Below are 19,721 nucleotides of genomic sequence, written 5' to 3' on the forward strand. Positions count from 1 at the left end.
TACTGCTGTTGCAGACATTGGCCTGGGGTCTGTGTCATCACCTCTGACCAGGTCCTGGTAGAAGTTTCCAGAACAGTGCTTGGCATGACGGCTGGTTTAGTCTGGCTGCGGGTGACCATTCCCATCCCCTTGGCTGACTTCACATGATTGGCCAAGTCTTCTCCCAACAGCATGGGGATGGGTTAATCATCATAGACTGCAAAAGTCCACGTTCCTGACCAGCCCTTGTACTGGACAGGCAACTTGGCTGTAGGCAAATTGAAAGAGTTGGACTTGAAGGGTTGAATCGTCACTTGGATCTCTGGGGTGATTATATTGGGGTCCACTAAGGAAGCATGGATAGCCGAGACTTGTGCTCCGGTGTCCCTCCACGTGGTGACCTTCTTCCTGCCCACACTCACAGTTTCCCTCCGCTACAAGGGTATCTGGGAGGTATCTGGGCCTGAGGACCTCTGGGGTGATTCAGGTGCAATGAACTGTAATCTGTTGGGGTTCTTGGGGCAGTTGGCCTTTACATGCCCCGGCTTGTTACATGAAAATATCGTCCAGCTGATGGGTCACTGGGGCAAGGTGGGTTGCTGGAGAATGGTGTGGTGGAACGATAAGGTGGCTGGAGGTTCCTTGGGGGGTAGGTGGAGCCTTGGGTGGCCTCCGGTAGTAGGGTGTGGTCTGAGGTTGTCCCTTCTGGTATCCGTTCCAACTGTGACCAGTTTTTCTTCTCTTTGCCACCTCCACCCATTTGGCTCCAATCTCCCCTGCCTCGATTACAGTTTTGGGCTTCCCATCTAGGGTGTAGCTTTCTATTTCCTCAGGAACACCCTCTAAGAACTGTTCCATTTGCATTAGGAAGGGCAAATCTTCTGGAGATTTAACACTTGCTCCTGGTATCCAGGCATCCCAATGTTTCACAATGTGGTAGGCATGTCGGGTAAATGACACGTCTGGTTTCCACCTTAGGGCTCTGAACTGCTGACGGGAATGCTCGGTTGTTAGCCCCATTCTGACTCTCGCCTTGGTTTTAAACAGTTCACACTGGCTCATACGTTCCTTAGGCATTTCAGCTGCCACCTCAGCTAAGGGTCCACTGAGCTGTGGCCTCAGCTCTACCATGTACTGGTCTATAGAGATGCTGTACCCAAGGCAGGCCCTTTCGAAGTTTTCTAAGAAGGCCTCATTATCATCGCCTGCCTTGTAGATGGGGAACTTTCTGGGATGGCGAGTGGTACCCGGAGAAGGATTGCTAGGGTTTGTTGGTATATTCTGCTGAGCCTTTGCCTTCTCCATCTCCAGTGCATGCTTCCTCTCTTTTTCCTTCTCCTCCAGTTCTTTGTCCCTTCCCTCCATTTCCCTCCTGTGAGCAGCCTCTCGGTGTTGTTCTGCCTCTTTCGCTGCCTCCATTCTGGCTAACTCCAATTTGTGTAGTGTCTCGGTTTCTGTCATCTTTACCTCTCTGTTTTTTACTAACTTTACACCTAAGGGTTAGAAATAAAACAAACAAAACTTGGCTTGTAAAATTTTGCTGTCCTGTAATAGGATACCTATATTCTCTGATAGTGATTGTCAGCCTACAGAAAAATTGAAAAAAAAAACCTTAACACCTTTAGCTCCAGGCAAATAGACAGAAAACCCCTCTAGTTGCTCTTAGGTAAAAAAAAATAATAAAAATAAAAAACTTCAGGTCTGTGAAGACTTGTGACTTTCCCTGCAGGAGGTTAACTACTCTGCCTTTAGGTAGAGAAAGCTCCCCCTCACAAAAGACAATACCCTTTTGTCTCTGCTCTGGCTCCAACAAAAAAAACCCAAAACCTCTAACTGTTTTCAGTTTAACTTGCTTTCCAGCAGCCCAAAGGAAAAAAAATATTTCCTTTTCAAATCTGTGCTTCTGGTTCAAAAAAATCTCAAAATGATTTCAAGTTGATCCCACCGCTCTGCCACCATGTCAAGGTTCCTTCCCCCCTCTGAACTCTAGGGTACAGATGTGGGGACCTGCATGAAAACCTCCTCAGGTTACTTTTACCAGCTTAGGTTAAAACTTCCCCAAGTACAAACTATTTTACCTTTTGCCCTTGGACTTCCACTGCCACCACCAAACGTTTGACTGGGTTTACTGGGAAAGCGTTGTTTGGAAACGTCTTTCCCCCCAAAATCCTCACCAAAACCTTGCACCCCCCTGCCTGAGGAAGGGTTCATAAAATCCTCACCAATTTGCATAGGTGACCACAGACCCAAACCCTTGGATCTTAAGAACAATGAAAAAAGCATTCAGTTTCTTACAAGAAGAATTTTAATGTAAGAAAAGGTAAAAAGAATCACCTCTGTAAAATAGGATGGTAAATACCTTACAGGGTAATTAGATTCAAAACATAGAGAATCCCTCTAGACAAAATCTCAAGTTACAAAAAAGACACAAAGACAGGAATATCCATTCTATTCAGCACAGTCTATTTTCTCAACCATTTAAAGAAATCATAATCTAATGCATATCTAGCTAGATTACTTACGAAGTTCTAAGACTCCATTCCTGTTCTGTCCCCGGCAAAAGCATCACACAGACAGACAGACAGACACTTTGTTTCTCCCCCCCTCAAGCTTGAAAGCATCTTGTCTCCTAATTGGTCATTTGGGTCAGGTGCCAGCGAGGTTATCCTAGCTTCTTAACCCTTTACAGGTGAAAGGATTTTTCCTCTGGCCAGGAGGGATTTTAAAGGTGTTTACCCTTCCCTTTATATTTATGACACCTCCTGATTCGGGGGCTGAAGAGGCCACTGGTGTAACTTAGGTAGCCTCTCAAGGCTCTCTAACATCATATCAGCCTGTCCTCTGCCTGCCTATAGGCAGGCTGTGGGCCCCAACCCCGACATGTCCTTCCCACCCCTGGCATGGCCCAGATGTCAGGTCTTGCAGGATAGTCTGTGGCTGTCTTCCTCAGTTCCTACACTGCGGGAATTCTCCCCTGGCCAGTCTCTCCAAGGCTTTTTATGCCCTTTTATGTTACTCTGTCAAAAGGGGATGGTGTTGGAGTGAGAATCTCACCCCTAGTGAGCAAGGTCCAGTGGGAGAAAATATGAGAATCTACAAGGGGAGGACTGCCTCTGTGTCTCCATTTGCCCATCTGTAAAATGAATATATTACAATAGTTGCCTACCTCAGGGGAATATTGTTGGACATAATTAAAGTCTGTTTGTTTTGAGATCCTTTGATGAAAGGCACCGCAGTGTATAATTGCAAAATATTGACATTTACTTTTGACGAGAAAAAAATAGGTCTGGAAACCATGCCTAGTACTGAGAGACTTAAGAAGCTCAATCTATTTAGTTTATCTAGGAGAAATTTAAGAGGTGACTTGATCATGGTCCCCAAGTATGTACATAAGAAAAGAGATTTCTGATAGTAGATGGCTCTTTAATCTAGCAGAAAAGGACATAACAAAATCCAGCCTTTGGAAACTGAAGCTAGACAAAGTGAGACTAGAAATAAAGTGCAAAATATTAACCATGATGGTAAATAACTGTTGGAACAACTTACCTACGTATGATGGTTCTCTATCACTTGAAATGTTTAAATCAAGATTAGATGCCTTTCTGAAAGATGTACTTAAGCTCAACCAAAAGTTATAGGCTTAATGCAGAAATTGCTGGGGGGGGCGGTTTGTTGGTCTGTGTCATGCAGAAAGCCAAACTAGATTATGAGAATTATCCTTTTTCGCTTTAAAATCTATAAATCTATTGATATGTGACTCAGATTCTTTCTTTCTGTTCCCCTCTACTATCCTATACCATAATGTGTTAGAGATTACTGTTAAGGTTGCAAACCATTTCACACAGAAACACTAAAAATTAAAGTGGGTGATATTCAGGCTAGGTGTGCTTTTTAGTGACTTCAGCTTTGTTCTTACTATGAATTTCACCTATCATTTTATAAATAAATACATTACTGATAAATCAGTTGTGGGCATAAAATTATGCTTGAAAAAATGGGGAGCTGGTTTTGAAAATCAAACCCATTGTTGAGTAAATGTGAAGTTAAAACAAAGAGTTTATACTTAAAAGAACCTAAGTGATACAAGGATTAATTTTTCCCTCTGCTGACAGAAAATTTCCCATGAGTTACCTGCACCTTCCTTCTGGTATGGGTTCATTTTAGTAGTATTTTTAAATTAACTCTTTTTAATGTAAACTTTTGATCTAACTAAAGAACAGTAAAAATAGATTCCTTGTAATAACATGCTGCTCTGGGAAAACTCTGTGGTATAGAAACAAATAATCAATATCCATAAGACTGTTTTTATTCTTCATTTAGTATTGTAGTGAAAAGATATGGTGTGTGTGAGACAGAGACATCTAGCTTTGCTTAGTCTAGTATAGATTTAAATATTTGATGTGTTTTCCTATGTGGACTTTGGAGTCTAGGTTTATTCCATGCATTTTTTTAAAAAAAAATCTTCAATTGTATTTTGCTTTTAGGAGTTTTATATCTTCAGTATGGAGATGAAACAAAACAGTTAAGGATGCCGAATGAAATTACAAGCACAGACACAATTCGTGCCCTCTTCGTAAGTGCCTTCCCCCAGCAGCTGACAATGAAAATGCTGGAGTCTCCCAGTGTTGCCATTTACATCAAGGACGAGAGCAGAAACATATACTATGAACTAAATGATGTAAGGTAGGTAAACATGGCATTACAGTTGGTTTGTTTTTTTTCTGCAGTGCATCGATAGCATGAAAAAGAGTAAAGCTGATAAATATCTAACAAATATCAGGTCTGACACATTAAGGCAAGTTCAGTGGTGTCTGAGTAATTTGGAGTTTTCACAGTTTGACACATGCCTTAAGCTATATGTACCACATCTGTTGCACAAGCCGTATATGTATGATATGCTTTATATAAATATTCATGCAGTACAGATAAGTTTGGTTAGCTTTTACAATTAATATTTTATTGTGTTTTTACCAAAATATGTATATTTGAAATATTAAGCATAAAATAAACATGTAGGCCAAATTCACAAAGTGGCCTTAAAACAGATCCCTGTCTCCGCTGACAGAAAGTCTGATGTAAGGGGTGGTTGGGAAGTATCATGGGTGTTTTGGGGCACAGTGTGGGCTGGCGGGAGCATCATGGAGCAGAGCTCCACTATTTATGATCTACCACCAACGTACAATCCGTTATGCCAGTAGCAGAGGCTGGAGTGTACCCACTGCTGCTCTAGTTTCCATCAGGACTGGGCAACTAAATACCTGCCACTAGTCCTAGATGCTACATTAATACAAATAATAATAATAATAATAAAAAATACTTCTGAACTCAGCCAATACTGCATACAAAGAATATTGTAAAGACCTGGTTTGTGTGTGTGTCCTCTGTTGGATGGAATCAGAGCTGCTCAACCATGTTTCTTAAACCCTGAACTTCTGACACCAATTGGTATCTGTGCTTTTGGAGCAGAAGGATCGGAATGTTAACCCATAACCACCAAGAAGTTCCCAATGGCCAACGTGCACAGCAGTTACAACCATGTGGCTGACCACAGATTTGTTATGGTGTAAAAAATAGTTCATGGATATGTGGCATATATTTATACCAGACTGTTCGTAAGATAGTATATGATAAATTCCAGAACAGACACAAAATGACAAGAGCAAAGCAGAAGAGAAGGAGTGACAGAAGGAAAAGTGTTCAGCTCTAACACCGTCAAATAGTGAATGCAAAACAGATGTGCAAATAAAAAAATGCACAAATGTGTACCTGTTATCAGAAAAGTTTCAGGTGGAGTGGAATGGAGTTATGGTGCGAATACAATTCAATTCAGAAATCAAATGCACTCTATTTTACTTCAAGCTGTCATATTTCTACAAGATAGCTATGGAGATTATTTTTAAACAAAACTTGACATTAGTTGAGTAACCTCTCTCAACCATCATTTTAGAGATAGAAAAGAGAGTAGATTAAGTTTGGGCCAATTAAAGATATTACTTCACCCACCTTGCCTCTGTATATGCCATCATCATGTGAGAGCTAAGAATGAACTGGAAAATGAGAGAACTTTCCTTGCATTGAAAAATACATTAACCAAGAATCATTCCATGTCCATATGGAGAGCAGAATTCTGTAGTTTAGATTCTTCATGCAGATCTCTGAGCAGAATTTTGTCCTTACCTTATTTGTAACATCTGCATTGTTGGCACTGAATAATATTTAATTTACAGACAGTAAACATTGTTCCCAAATAATTCACTAACTAAACGTAGACCTGTCACCTTTTTTAGATATTGATATTATCTTAAATTCCATATTAGTAAGACAGAAAAGAGTTTATGCTGTCATAAATAAATTAAGAACCTAAATTTGCTACAGGGTAGGTATTTTCTTGTACATTCTACACGTAGTTAACTCTCATCAACTCTAAACTTCTCATTAACCATACATTTCTTAAACAGATGGGACTGATCTGTCTGTAAAGCTATGTGGTTTTTTAATAGACTACTTGAAGTCTACAGCAGCAGTGCAAGTTCTGACTAGTTACAGATTCAAAGCAATTGCTGACTGTAATATGACTTTAAAAGAAAGAAATTAGACCAGCCCAAGAATGCTTCACTTCAGTTTTTTAAAATGATAATCCCAATGAGTAAGATCAGTCCACTAAACTTGTAGCTGTACCTGGAGGAAAGGAATTCAGTCTTCTGTGCAAATTCTCTTGAAATCACTACTGTGAAATGAAAGGAATCACAGTTTTGAAAGGACATTAGTGTGTTTAGATTGTTGCCGTTAATTAGATTGTTGCTGATTAGTCCTGAACAAGAAATCAGCAGGACTCGGTGCAGATTTCTAATCTATGAAATTATTGTAAAGTAGGTTTTGAGACTAATGTAAAACATTTGTCGTCTGATTGTTGTCTGAATGAGTCAGTTTATAAAAAGACTCATGAATGACAAGGCTCTTTGTGCTAATCTTAAAAATCTTTCTCTTCTAACAATTTGCATCAAAATTCTGTAGTTGCTTTTATCAAAGCTGTGCTTTTTTTGATTTAAAAAAAAGCTTTATGAAAGATTGGAGGCTTGAAAGTTTTTACGTTTGCTGATGTGTTCTTAATCACTATGGAATGTTTTCGTTTGTTCACAAAACTGAAGTTACATTTGCCTCAAGAATAATTTCAAAAGAGTATTTTTCTTTTGATTTGTGCTCATTAGAATAGCAGATATTCATGTGTTTGTGTAGAGTACACAATAAAGTATTTAAATATTAACTTAAACCCTTTTGGGTGCATTGTAAATATAGCAGCTTTATTATCTTACAAAGTGTTTTCACTCTGTGCTGGGGATCTTGAAAGAAACTCAGTACCACCTGGTTTTTATGGGTGTGGAGCTGTGCTGAAAGAATGATACTTTCCAGGGGAAAGAGAACTGAAATAGATTTTGTTATTTGTTTGTCTGTTTTATAGCAGTAGGGTTTTTTTTATTGGTCAGTTGCAGCAATATCATGATGGTGGTTGATGTCTGTTGCCTGAATCCTTAGGGCAAGCAAAGGAAATGTCTAAAATAAAACTCCTTTCATCTACTATCGTTCTCAATGTTTTTGATTCCAGGAACATTCAGGACAGATCTTTCCTTAAAGTTTATAACAAAGATCCTGTGCATGCATTTAATCATGCATCCAGAACTGTAAATGGAGATATAAGGGTAAGTGCCAGAGTTGATTTATATTCATTTTTATTTGTTCTGCAGTTTTCCATGTGCAAAATTAACATATATATTGTGAATACACACATGCTGCAAGGGGACTACACTGATCCATGCTGCTAACTCATTTATTGATCTATTACAGGGGTAGGCAACCTATGGCACATGTGCCAAATGCGGCACGCAAGCTAATTTTCAGTGGCACTCACACTGCCCAGGACCTGGCCACCAGTCCGGGGGGCTCTGCATTTTAATTTAATTTTAAATGAAGCTTCTTAAACATTTTAAAAAACTTATTTATTTTACATACAACAATAGTTTAGTTACATATTATAGACTTATAGAAAGAGACCTTCTAAAAACATTAAAATGTATTATTGGCACGCAAAATCTTAAATTCTAGTGAATAAATGAAGATTCGGCACACCACTTCTGAAAGGTTGCCGACCCCTGATCTATTACTTCATTCCTTGTCACTATTTACTCTAACACTCTCTGATCCCTTATTCATTCACATTAAAGAACTAAAATCACAGCACAACGTTTTAGTAATTTGTTTCAGATTTTAATTTAAAGTCTCATTCATTAGTGGGCACCAAACGCTTTCTTCTTTTCAACAAAGCAGAATATGGTTTAACTTTACTCTATTAGTAGTGCAACTCGCAACGCCATTTTCAAAAGCTTTCCAGTTGAGCTCCGTGTCTCCTGATGTGCTTCATAAATGGCTATCTCAGACTCAAAATACTAATAAATGCTTTGCAGTTTTGAAAAGAGCATCAATTTTTGTGTGTCTGTCAAAAATACCATAAATATAGTAACCTTTGTTAAGGTGAAAACTTTGCCTTTGAATTTGTCAAAAAAGGTTCTGAAATTTACTCCCTTTGTTTCTTTTTTGTTTAAATATATTATATAGGAAATAATAAAATCATATTAAGCCTTCAAGAAGGATACAGTTACTAACAAGTGTGCTGCTTGTTTTTTAGTAACTTACACATGCTCCAAAGCGGATGTCAAATGTTCTGAGGAACTCCTGTAAAAATATTAGTTTATAATTGTGCATCTGGTTCTTGGTTTCACAATTTCTTTTGCATCTGCCACAGATCTTTGCTTTTTTGGTTTAATTATATTTAAGTACTTTTGCAGTTGTAATGGTGTAGGGCATGGTTGTTTCAGTACAATTGTAGCAGTTGTTCAGTTTCCTGCGGTATTTTCAACCATGTCTCCTATAATTGTTTTATTTAAATATTTGAATTTTAAAACACCATAAAGCAATCTCTCTGATGGGTCAGAAAATCCAATTACCTGATTATTCACCTCACTGCATGCTAAAAATGTGTATATAGAGTGATAGCAGCTAATTTAGGGGCCAATCTGATAAATTGCTATGTGTCTCCTGCAAGGTGCTGAGAATCCTGAAATATTATTGACTTCTGTGGAGCAGTAACCGGATGTATCTGAAATATATCATTAATATCTTAGGGCAGGGCACATTTTTAGTGCCTATAGTAATGTTAACCATTGTAATAATAATGCGTTGACATTGCATCATTAGGCCTAAATTGTTGTTGTCCCACTTGAAAGGGAGGCTAAATGTAACTTTTTTGTGTGTTGTGTGCTGGACTGGTATTCAGACATGTTTTGCTAATGTGTACACAAAATCAAAATATCAGCAATCTGGATTACTTCTTTGGCCCTGTGTCAGATATTTACTATCTAATAAAGTTGTTTCAAATACAAATGTTGTCTCTCTGTAAAAATGTGGTTAAAATTTGTATTTTTCACATTAAAATATAAAACTGTGCAACTGAGATTATGCCCACATATACATATTGAGTATGGCTAAACTCCCTTCCTCTGGCCAAAGTGGGATAATTCAAAAATAAAGGTGGCTCCCTCTGTACCAGCGCAGGAGGCTGGACTAGGGGCCATCTTAAGGTCTCTTCCAGCCCTACGTTTCTACGATTCTGTGATTATTTTACCATGTTCCACTTTACTCTCTGAGGTGGTTCTGTGTGTGTCTTACCAGAGGTGGCATTTCAAAATCTTCACATCTCCCAAGAATAGTTATTTCCAGATCTGTAGCCAGCTCACCTGGGGATGTGTTTTTGTTAGATCTCACAAGCTCAGCAGAGTTGGGTTTGGTCAACTCTTGGATGGGTGACTTAACTACCTTTTCAATTTGAGAGGAAGTCCCTGCAAGTCAGAGTTCAGGATATTGGTGAGGCAGCATGGAGAAGCCTGAAAATAATCACCTGATTTTATGTTTTGTTGCTTATATATGTGATCACATGAATATATATGGTGGACAGGGAGAACCCAAGAGTAAGAATGCATTCGTTCTGCAGCTGCATTGAGGCAGACAGATGTAGGATATGGAAGAAGTTGGATGGTGGGAAAGATATCACTCCAGTCTTCCTTCCCTCACCATGGTGCTTAGATAAATTGAAACTAACTATACTAAAATGAGAGGGGAGGACGGAGTAATTACTGTAAACACAGTGCTTAGCATTAGCATCTGTTTCAGTAAATCTAGGGATAAAGCGATTATTGCCTGTCCTGTTTTAAGGAGATTACTTTTGAAATGTGAATCAATGCTGTACGAAGGCAGATCTTATCACACATCTTTTGTGTTATACTTAGGGTTGGCAGAATTTGATGTTTATTTTTTATAATGTTGGTTGATAATACTGATGTTTATTTTAAAGCTTTTTTCTTATTTTTATTTAAATTTTCAGTTATGGGAAATTATGGAGGAGATCAGACAATAATTATTGAATAACAGTAGACATTGAGACTCAAAAAGTTAAAGCTTTATAGCCATTAAAACGCAGATTGCCAACATCACATATCCAAATATACAAAGTTAATATCCTTAAATCAAAGTCTAATAGGTTCTCAAGCTACATTTTTCTTACTTTGCCTATCAGTAGATTTAAATAGTCTCCATGCAGTTTGCAGGCATTTCACCTTTGTGACTGTTCCTTTTAATGTTTGTTTAACTAGCTTCCTCGTTTTTGTGTAGCTCCCCTTTTTGAAATTAACTGCTACTGTGGTGGGCTTCTTTGGCATTTGTCCCCATACAAGGGTGTTAAATTTAATTATATTATGGTCGCTATTACCAAGTGGTTCAGCTATATTGATGTCCTGGACCAAATGCTGTGCTGCACTTAGGACTGACTCAAGAATTGCCTCTCCCCTTATGGGTTCCAGGACAAGCTGCTCCAAGAGGCAGTCATTTATGGTGTCAAGAAATTTTATCTCTTCATCCTGTCCTGAGATGACATGTACCAAGTCAACATGGGGATAGTTGAAATCCCCCATTATTACTGCATTTTCTCTCTTTGCAGACTCTAATCTCCCTGAGTATTTCACAATCACAGTCACCATACTGGTCAGGTGGTCCTTAATGCATTCCTACTGCTGTACTGTTATTGTTCAAGCATGGAATTTCTATCTATAGAGATTCTATGGCACAGTTTGATTTGAGATTTTTATTTCATTTGACTCTATGCTTTCTTTCACATATAGTGGCACTCCCCCATCAATGCAACCTAGTATGTTATTCCATGGTATTACTCATCCCACTGGTTATCCTCATTCCCCCAAGTTTCTGTGATGTCTATGTCAATATCCTCATTTAATGACAGGCACTGTAGTTCTCCTATTAGTATTTAGACTTGTATATTTTGTCAATATTCAGTTGCTTTCCTTCATGTAAAAGTATCCCATTTAAAGATGAGTGTCCCTCTCTAGCTCCTAGGTCTACTTTACCAACTTCTTTTCTATCCTCTTTGTGAGAATATAGAGTTCCTTCTTTAATAAATTAATCCCTATGAGATGTGTCTGCCTGCACCGTGTGCTCATCTGCATCTGTCAGCTTTCCCCTAGTCCTTAGTTTAAAAAAACCCTCTACAACCTTTGTAAGAAAGACATAGAGATAATAAATGCAAGATCATCCTTTTGAGTTCTTTGGATACTTTAAACAAAGGCATCCAGATTATGGGAGATTCCTAGCGGTGTTTCATTGGATTGTGTTCAAGTTAAAAATTTTCAGGTCATTAAACGCAAAAAGTAAAAATACAAGTATTGCCAAAATTATTGACCACTTGCTGATTTTTGTAACTGTTTTAGGGTATGTCTATACTGCAATCACAAGGTATATAGACATATTGAGCTAGCTCTAATCTAGCTAGCTCAGGTACCAGAATGATTGCACCGTACCATTTGGGGCAGGGAGGGGGATTTGTCTGGCTGGCCGAAAGTAGGGAACAATACTTTATGGCTGGGGGAGCTTAAGGGGAAAGGTCAAACTACTGCAAAAAGGGGACAAGGGGCCAGCATGGTGACACTGACGCATCCCCTGGGAACCGGACAGGTGGGAGGGTTTAAAAGGGGCAACTGCTCGGAGCAGGCTGAGACAGCACAGGTACCAGAACAGTCAAGCTGTGGCAGCTAGTGCTCCAGAGCACACTAGACTTGCGAGTGATTCGTGGGCAGCTTGTACAGCCAAGCTGAAGTGCACGCTGTTGCAGCTTCCATGCTCCAGGACTTGAGCTAGCTAAATGAAAGCTAGTCTGGGTATGTTTACTTGAACTGTAATCACACCCTGTGACTGCAATAAGCATCCGCTTAGAGTGTAACTCCTAAAACTCAGAGCAGATATTTAAACACGTAGTTGTTTGAATGCATGATAATGCTAGGAATACCCATAGTACGTTTATAAGGTGCCAAACACTGCCTTCCTGATCCCTCTACCATAAAACTTTTTCTTTAGGGAAAAAAAAAACCTATGTATGTATATTTGATACAGAACTTCTAAATGATACAAATATCATTTTTCCTGCTGTTTTGTTGCCTGCTTTTTCTAGTGCTCTTGTTGTCATTGAGAGGTTATGACAACATGAGCCATATTGTATTTATAAACATCATGTGTTTCCTTGATATAACTTGCAGAGTCTGCCAAGCAGAACACATGGAAGAAACATTTCTCATTAGCTCAGCATTGGTTTTGGTTATACTGATTTCCGGGACAGGAAAAATGCCTTTTTTGCTCAGACTTAACTTTCGGACAGTGGAAGCCTGTGAATATCCATGAAATCTCTTGAACAGAGAGGCTGCTGCTGTTTTAGACCACATGTTTTGTCTTAGAGCTTCTCCTAGCAAAACAAAAGCAAAGAAGTTTAGTTTTAAGAAAATGTAAAGAGAAGCTTAGCTGAAAGTACTTTTGTGTTCTAATACCTGCCAAATGCTTCTAGAAAAGGAGTTCACCAAAAGATGTAAGGTAAGATGCTTATTCGTAGTGAATATGGAATTCCTTTTTCTTTTTGGCTAAAGGATATTTTTAGATTAACTGGGGATTTAAACCAGAGATCAAAACTAGATTTTTTTTTAAAAAATCTTCCAAAAAAAGAAATGTTTTATTCCCCTGTTGACTAGCAAAACTAGTCTTTATGTCTAGTTTAAAATCTGTGTATTGAAAGTAATAATTTGATTATTTTCTAACTTGTCATTTGAAATCTGGTTGAGAGTTCAACATAGTATCAAATATAGTTCAAATATAGTATCTGATGGTCTGGGATTTTTTCTGTGACATGAGTTTTACTATTTTTAATGTATGAGCTATTACTAAGCTGCCAATTATTTATGCTGCTGTAGGGAAGAAGACATTGAGAGGTAGCTGTATCTAATCAAACTGTTATGAAATATAATAAATGTACCTGTGCTCTTTCATTCATGTGTCTTTCATATCCTATAAAAATTACCCCATAAATGATCTAGATTATTGAGAAGGTGGCTAGAAGGTTAAGAATTAGTTAATTTTTGTTTTTAGCTATGAATAAAACAAAATATAAACCTCAAGTATCACACACATAATGATCTGTTTAAATGTACAGATCCTAAGCTATGTTTGGATAGAGATCTCATTGTGGCTTTTAAAATAATTAAGTGGTAATGTGCTATTGTTAAATTATATTTATTTTTGAAAAAAATATCATTCATGTTCTATGTAATCATATAGATTCTGTAATATAGCAACAATCTAAAAGTAGCACTTTTAAAAGTTGCCAAAGAATAAAATGGATCTGTTAAAACAGTTCTACTTACTTATTTTCAAGTTAAATGATATCAAACTTGATCTGAAAAAAAGTATTTTAGCTAACATCAACCAATCTAGGAATATGAGTATGCCCCACCCACTCTGCAAATACCAGGAGTCTTCCAGTTACATATTACTCTCTTTTTAGATTAAGATATCACAAGCCTGTCATCTCGAAATCCCCAGTAACATTTTCTGTGAAGAAATAGATCCATGTTCCCATGATACACTCATGATACACTCACTTTAATTGTGTTTTTATTTCCTTCTAATGGCCTCTCCTTCTGGCTGAGGGTTGCAAGCAGCTTGCTCTGGAGCATGTCAGTACACCTTCTGGGTCATCCAGATAGAATTATTTAAGAGCAACTCAAGTTTTCTGTTGGCCTGTGACTGAGTCTGGAGGTCAAGCCTCTAACACAAAGTGCAATTGTGAAGTTTGCCTTCTTGACAAAAGTCCCATTGGCTTCAATGGGAGTTTTCCCTGAATAAGGACATGAGGATTGGGTTTGGGTCCATTTTTATTATTTGTTAGTTGCTTCTTTTATTCTTAATCCACATACTTTTACAGAAAGTTTCCTGGTTCCTATTCCTCGGATGTTTTACTCTTTCACAGCCCTTGTGTTTGACAAATCAATTTGCAATAGTGTGGCTATTTATCGCTATTTCCGAAGTATTTGGCAGAGTCAGACATTGCTATTCACGGCTATGTCCGCCATTGTCAGAAACCAGTCTTCCCTAGTAAATAAGGAAGCTTAAGAGAATTCAGAAGACCCCGTAAGCTCTGAGATAGCACTTGAATCAAAGATGACTTTCAGTCTTCCATACAGCTTTGTACATCGGCTCTTACCTCAACAGAGATTAAAAATCACCTTGCTGAGATTAATTTAGTCTATTGTGTTCTCTGTGACACCAGCCTGGTTGGAAGGAACAGTTCTTCTTTCTTTAAGCCTGACATTGCTTTATTTAATCAGGACTTTACTTTAGCCTTCCCTAGCATCCTTCCGTATTACGTTATCCGGAAGTACAACTCTTTGTACAGGATCTGAGTTCCCTGCTCATAGCTGAGTCTTCAGTTCTTTGTTCAACCAATTGCTTTCCTCTAGGCAAATATAGCAGCCAAAGGGCCAGATTCCATAAGGGAGATAAGGCCTACTTTGTCTTCATCCTCTTTTTTCTATAGAAGCAGAAAAGAGATCCAACTCCTGATCTTTTTGGAGAATCTACACACACAGCTGTGGTCTTTGATTAGATGGTGTCAGTTCTAATCTGGAGTCAAGAAAACTGATTAGACTCCTGAAAATATGAGCAGTATGAACAGCCCTTCTTGGATACACGTAAGATCTGAGGTAAAAATAATACGAGTTGGCATAAACAAGACAGCTGCAAAAATCAGTTGGCAAAAGGGCACCGTGAAAAAGTATGTGGTATTGGAATCCTGTCTCTTTCTTTAATGTACAGAAACATATCTTTAGGCTTTAGGACAATTTGCATGTGATTGAAGTTTAACATGCAAATTAAGTGGCTGAACAGGCCAAAAGGTTTGTTGGATAACTTTGGTTCCTCAACCACTCAGTTTTAATCACAGTGGATAACTTCTACCCTGGGGATCCCTACTTTTAACCTTAGTTATTTACTTCAGCCAAATAAGCTGTTTTGCATCCAGTCAGCTAAACTGCAGTATGTTCTTGATGGATGTATGTCTCATTCCTCCAACACACCCCATTTTATCCATCCTTTATGGTAAACGTAATTCAGGAAGCCCAAACAGTCCTCTTATTAATAGCCTCTGATTGGATCCTGTGGTCTAGACTGTTTACACAACATGGTTTCAGACAGTGGCAGGAAGGACCTATGGGAATCAAACCTCCCAAGTACAGGTTTTTTGTCAAAGGTGGCTCTCTCCTTAGGCCAGTGACAACAGCTCATTCTGTATACAATGAAACCTATCTTAAGTCACCACTCAATGAACTACCAAAACTGTGTGGCCTGGAAGAGTTGGTCTCTAACTTAAGTATCGCCAAGATTTCAAATACAATTTTGTTCAGTCTTCAAAGTGATTGCAGGTTACAGGTGGCCTTTACTTCAGGTTTCCCTGTATTTATAGGTAACTCTAACAAGCTTAAGACACTCAGCAAGTTAGTTGAGCCCTGAGACCCCCATGTCTCATTATATTACTTCTCTGTCCTGCTACACTGATCGCTAGATTGTCTTTGCATTTGTCAAAGGTTGAACAGAAGGAAGTAAAGTTGAAAGAGAATAAATGTTCACGGAACAGAACAATTACTCTGGAGACTGTGATAGCAATTATGTTAATGTCGTAAAAGAGGTGTTAATGCAAATACTCCCGCTGTCCTCTTTATAGGAGTGGAAAATTCAGCCCACAACGAAGCAAACCAGTTCTGCAGCAGGTTCACAATAGCATATGCCACAAAGCCCAGCTGCATGGGGGCTCCCTATGCACTGTTGTGTGGGATGAGGGAAGGGGCTAGTGGATCCATTGTTATACTCATCCACTGACCTTTCCTTCCTACAGATGAGGACTGCAGATAGTGCTGGGTGCAAAACTTATGACATAATGTTTTCCTTATCTGCTGCATTCTTATTTAGCGGTAACAGTGGGTTACAGGTGTAAATATGCGTAGGATTTAAACGACAAACTATGTTGTATACTGTTTCTTTACTGTTTATATCCTAACATATTCCATATTCCTGTAATAGAAAACATGTTTTGACTCAGTCATTTGATAATTCCAGATGAGACTAAAGGTTATGTTTTTCCATACTCTTGTTTAATCATAAGAAGTTGTTCAATTCTATTTGGCTTTGGCACAGTAGGAAAAGCTACAAATATGGAACAAAAATAAAAGCTGAGTAGTAGATCAGAGCGTCAAGAAGCCATGCATTTATTTTGATTTATGAGATCAGTTACTCACAGGACTCCTTTTTTTTAAAGAGTAGAAATCTGATATACAGCATATTTAAACCAAATAAAAATGCTGATCTGTACCAGAGCTATATATGCTTGAAACTATTCCTTTTTTGGGAAAAAAATGGATGAATCCATCAGTTCAGCAGTGCCCCAAGGAGGTGCTGGAATCGAGAATGGTTTTAAGGATTTGGCTTTCAAGGTTGATAGCGACTGTATGCATTTTCTTGACAATGCATTTGATCTCTTAAGGGGAAAGGGAAGGAAATGCTTGTTACATCTGCACAAAGCAGGCAACTTTTGTTTATGTACTTAAAATCCTATCTAAAAGCAACACTACAAAAGTAAATCAAACAAACAAACAGAGCTATTTGTTTGTAACACTAATTCCCAGCTATTTCAAGGGCCCCTACCTTAATTCTACAAAAATCCGTGACAACTTTTATATGTTCAGTCGAAAGAGAATAAAAGCTTTTGGTTTGGGTGGGCCAAAGTATGCTGGTGAGTTAAATGTGGATATTGGCAAACCAATGGTATAATTATGTAAAACTGACCTTTTCAGGATAGAAATATGCTATGTTTCAATGTGTTTGTGTTTTTTTCATTCACAATGACACCCTGACATATCTTGGCTGAAATGCACTTGCTATCATCCAAGCTATTTTGTCTGGAAAGTGCACTAAGGAAGAAAATGAGAGCTTTGTTAACTTCCTTCTGATAAATTTGGTAGTTTAAAATGAGGTGGGTTTTTTCTTTTTACTTTCACATTCTGTTTATTTGTGAAAAAAGAAAACAGCTCCATGAAACATGCTCATAAACACTCAGATGTGAACTCATGACAAGCTGGCTGATCTGGATGTTTGCTTTTGTGATCGGAGTAGAATTATGCAGTCTGGTATCAGGGAGATAGCTTGTGCGGCAAAATTAAGATTGGTGATGAGAGAGAAAACCCCACACAGGCAGACTTTGACTTCAGGCATGCTTGTGTGTGGTTATGTTGGTGCAGAATGTTCTGGATCTCACACATGTATCAGTGTCTTTGGAACATGGTGTTCCATTTGTCTTAAGCATGGCTAGACCAGAAGCTCCTACTGGAGTGTCTTAGATGGATGCTAAAAGCGACAGAAGAATTCATCCTCATTCCTCTCTCTCACCTTAAATAGTACTCCACAAGCATACCGAGGAAGCTATTTCATTGAAAACTAATCTACATTAACTGACAGCTAAGGATGTGCAAATGGGTTCAGGGAAAATATGAACAGCCTAGTGGAAATTTAGAGCCCTCATTTCTACCTGTATCCGGACCAATATACCTTCCAAGCTGAACTCAATTTAGGTAAGAAATTAAATGTATTAGCATCATTATTATTGTTATCCATTGCTTTAAATGTTCCTGCAACCCAGCTGCATTTCCCTCAACTGTAGATTGGATTCCTGTTTTACCCTGAGGAAACAACTGTATTCCCAGGAATCTGGTCTACAGGAGTGGGAACAACAATTGGGTGGGACGATGGACAAGGACAAGCTGCCACAAGTGCCGTTGGGACAGTGATCATATGTATGTGTGGGTCTGGAATTGGATTGTATTTTGGAAGTGGCATGGGACACAACCATTTTTGCAAAAGATGGGGACTTGCCACTCCTCACGCACGCGCGCGCGCGCGCGCACACACACACACACACAGAGTTTGTTAGAGCTTATCCTGCCATTGTATAACCTTGGAACCTTTTGAAGTCCTCCAGGAATAATCAGAGTTGGATTAGCAGTTGCGTATTCACTTAACCACAAGTGCCTGTACACATGTTGGAACATCTGTTTCAGCATTTCCAGTTGGGAACCGTTCCCACTGTACCCAGATGTAAAGTCTCTGGTCTACTGCACTGAAATACAACTTGTAGGACATCACTGTTTTCTGTTGTTTCGCAAGGGGAGCATGTCTCTTTCCCTCTCAAGCCTCCTCCCCAATAGAACTGGACAAGCTCGTTATGCTTAGTTTGGAGGCCATTTGTAGCTTTGAAAGCGCAACTCAAACACTGTTGTTCTGGTTTACAGAAGTGTGAAGGGACAGAAGGAGCTAGAGCATTGCTCAAACTGCAGCAGAGAATGTTGGTGTGTCCCTGCTCCCCACACCCTTACTCTCAGGCCAGGAAGAGCCTGAAGCATTTGCCCCCAGGGCTGGGTTAAACACACTGGCTTAAATTGGACACACACTTTCTCTCTTCCTCTCCTTCCACCTACCCGTTATTTTCTGCTGGGTAGGTACAATATAATTAATTATGATTGCAGTCAATAAACCAAAATCTCCTAGCTTTCAAGAACATTTTTGTGCATTCTTGCTTTTCCCCCTCCTTTGGTTTCTCCATTCTCACCTTCCATTTTGTCATTGTAACCTTCTGACTTTGTTTTTTTCCCCAGAATCTCTCTCTCATACTTCATTCTCTTCTCTTTCTCTGAGTCTTACTGTTTCTCTCTCCAAGGCCTAATCTTATTTTTGTACCTCTGTCTTCACAATCTGTTAACCCTTTCCTGACTTGCCCATTAGGCTCTTTTTACCCCCAGATTCTCTTTCTCTTTCCGTCTCTCTCACAGACTACCTACCATGTTTCTTTCTCTTTTCCTTCCATAGTTTCCCAGCCTTGCTTCCCTACTTCCCACCCCCACACTGCATTTCCTTTCACTCTTCCTTCCCTGCTATCATGGTTTATGGATTATTTAGATATTACTCTGCACCCCATCGCTGCTGCTGTATTTTAACCTTCTTTAGCTTTCTGATAACCGCATGTAACATTTATCCTCCTGCTTTAATTACTAACCCTGTAGTAAAAATTGCATGTTACTGAAACTGTTGTTTTTCCTCAATGATGGAAATGATACTGATGATATAACAATCAGAACTTTCTCAGTTTATTTACAGTGTTGGGAGTTTTGGCAAGTCTAGCACAAGCAGACAAACATGGGTAAAAGAGAAGATAGGAGAAGGGAAACAGGAAAATAGGTGAATCTTTTCTGGTCTGCTGGTGG

The 19,721-nt window shown here is 38.8% G+C and overlaps 1 protein-coding gene across 27 annotated transcripts in view; it reads left to right on the plus strand.

The window, feature by feature from the left end:
- The window catches only part of KIAA1217 (KIAA1217 ortholog), a 528,161-nt gene that overhangs the window by 414,354 nt on the left and 94,086 nt on the right, over nt 1-19,721 (plus strand). For 19 of the 27 annotated variants that reach the window (XR_006279438.1, XR_006279437.1, XM_043509473.1 and 16 more), the window contains 2 exons: nt 4,464-4,662; nt 7,583-7,676. Coding sequence is in view for 21 of the 27 variants with exons in the window: in XM_043509473.1 (XP_043365408.1) it covers nt 4,464-4,662; nt 7,583-7,676 (293 nt within the window). In the remaining 6 variants the exon portion in view is untranslated. Of the gene's footprint in view, nt 1-4,463; nt 4,663-6,526; nt 6,849-7,582; nt 7,677-12,341; nt 12,958-19,721 lie in introns of those variants that run through there. The other 8 variants (XM_043509466.1, XM_043509471.1, XM_043509465.1 and 5 more) reach the window with 6 other exon arrangements.

Source organism: Dermochelys coriacea, chromosome 2, assembly GCF_009764565.3.
Source record: "Dermochelys coriacea isolate rDerCor1 chromosome 2, rDerCor1.pri.v4, whole genome shotgun sequence".
NCBI lineage: Eukaryota > Metazoa > Chordata > Testudines > Dermochelyidae > Dermochelys > Dermochelys coriacea.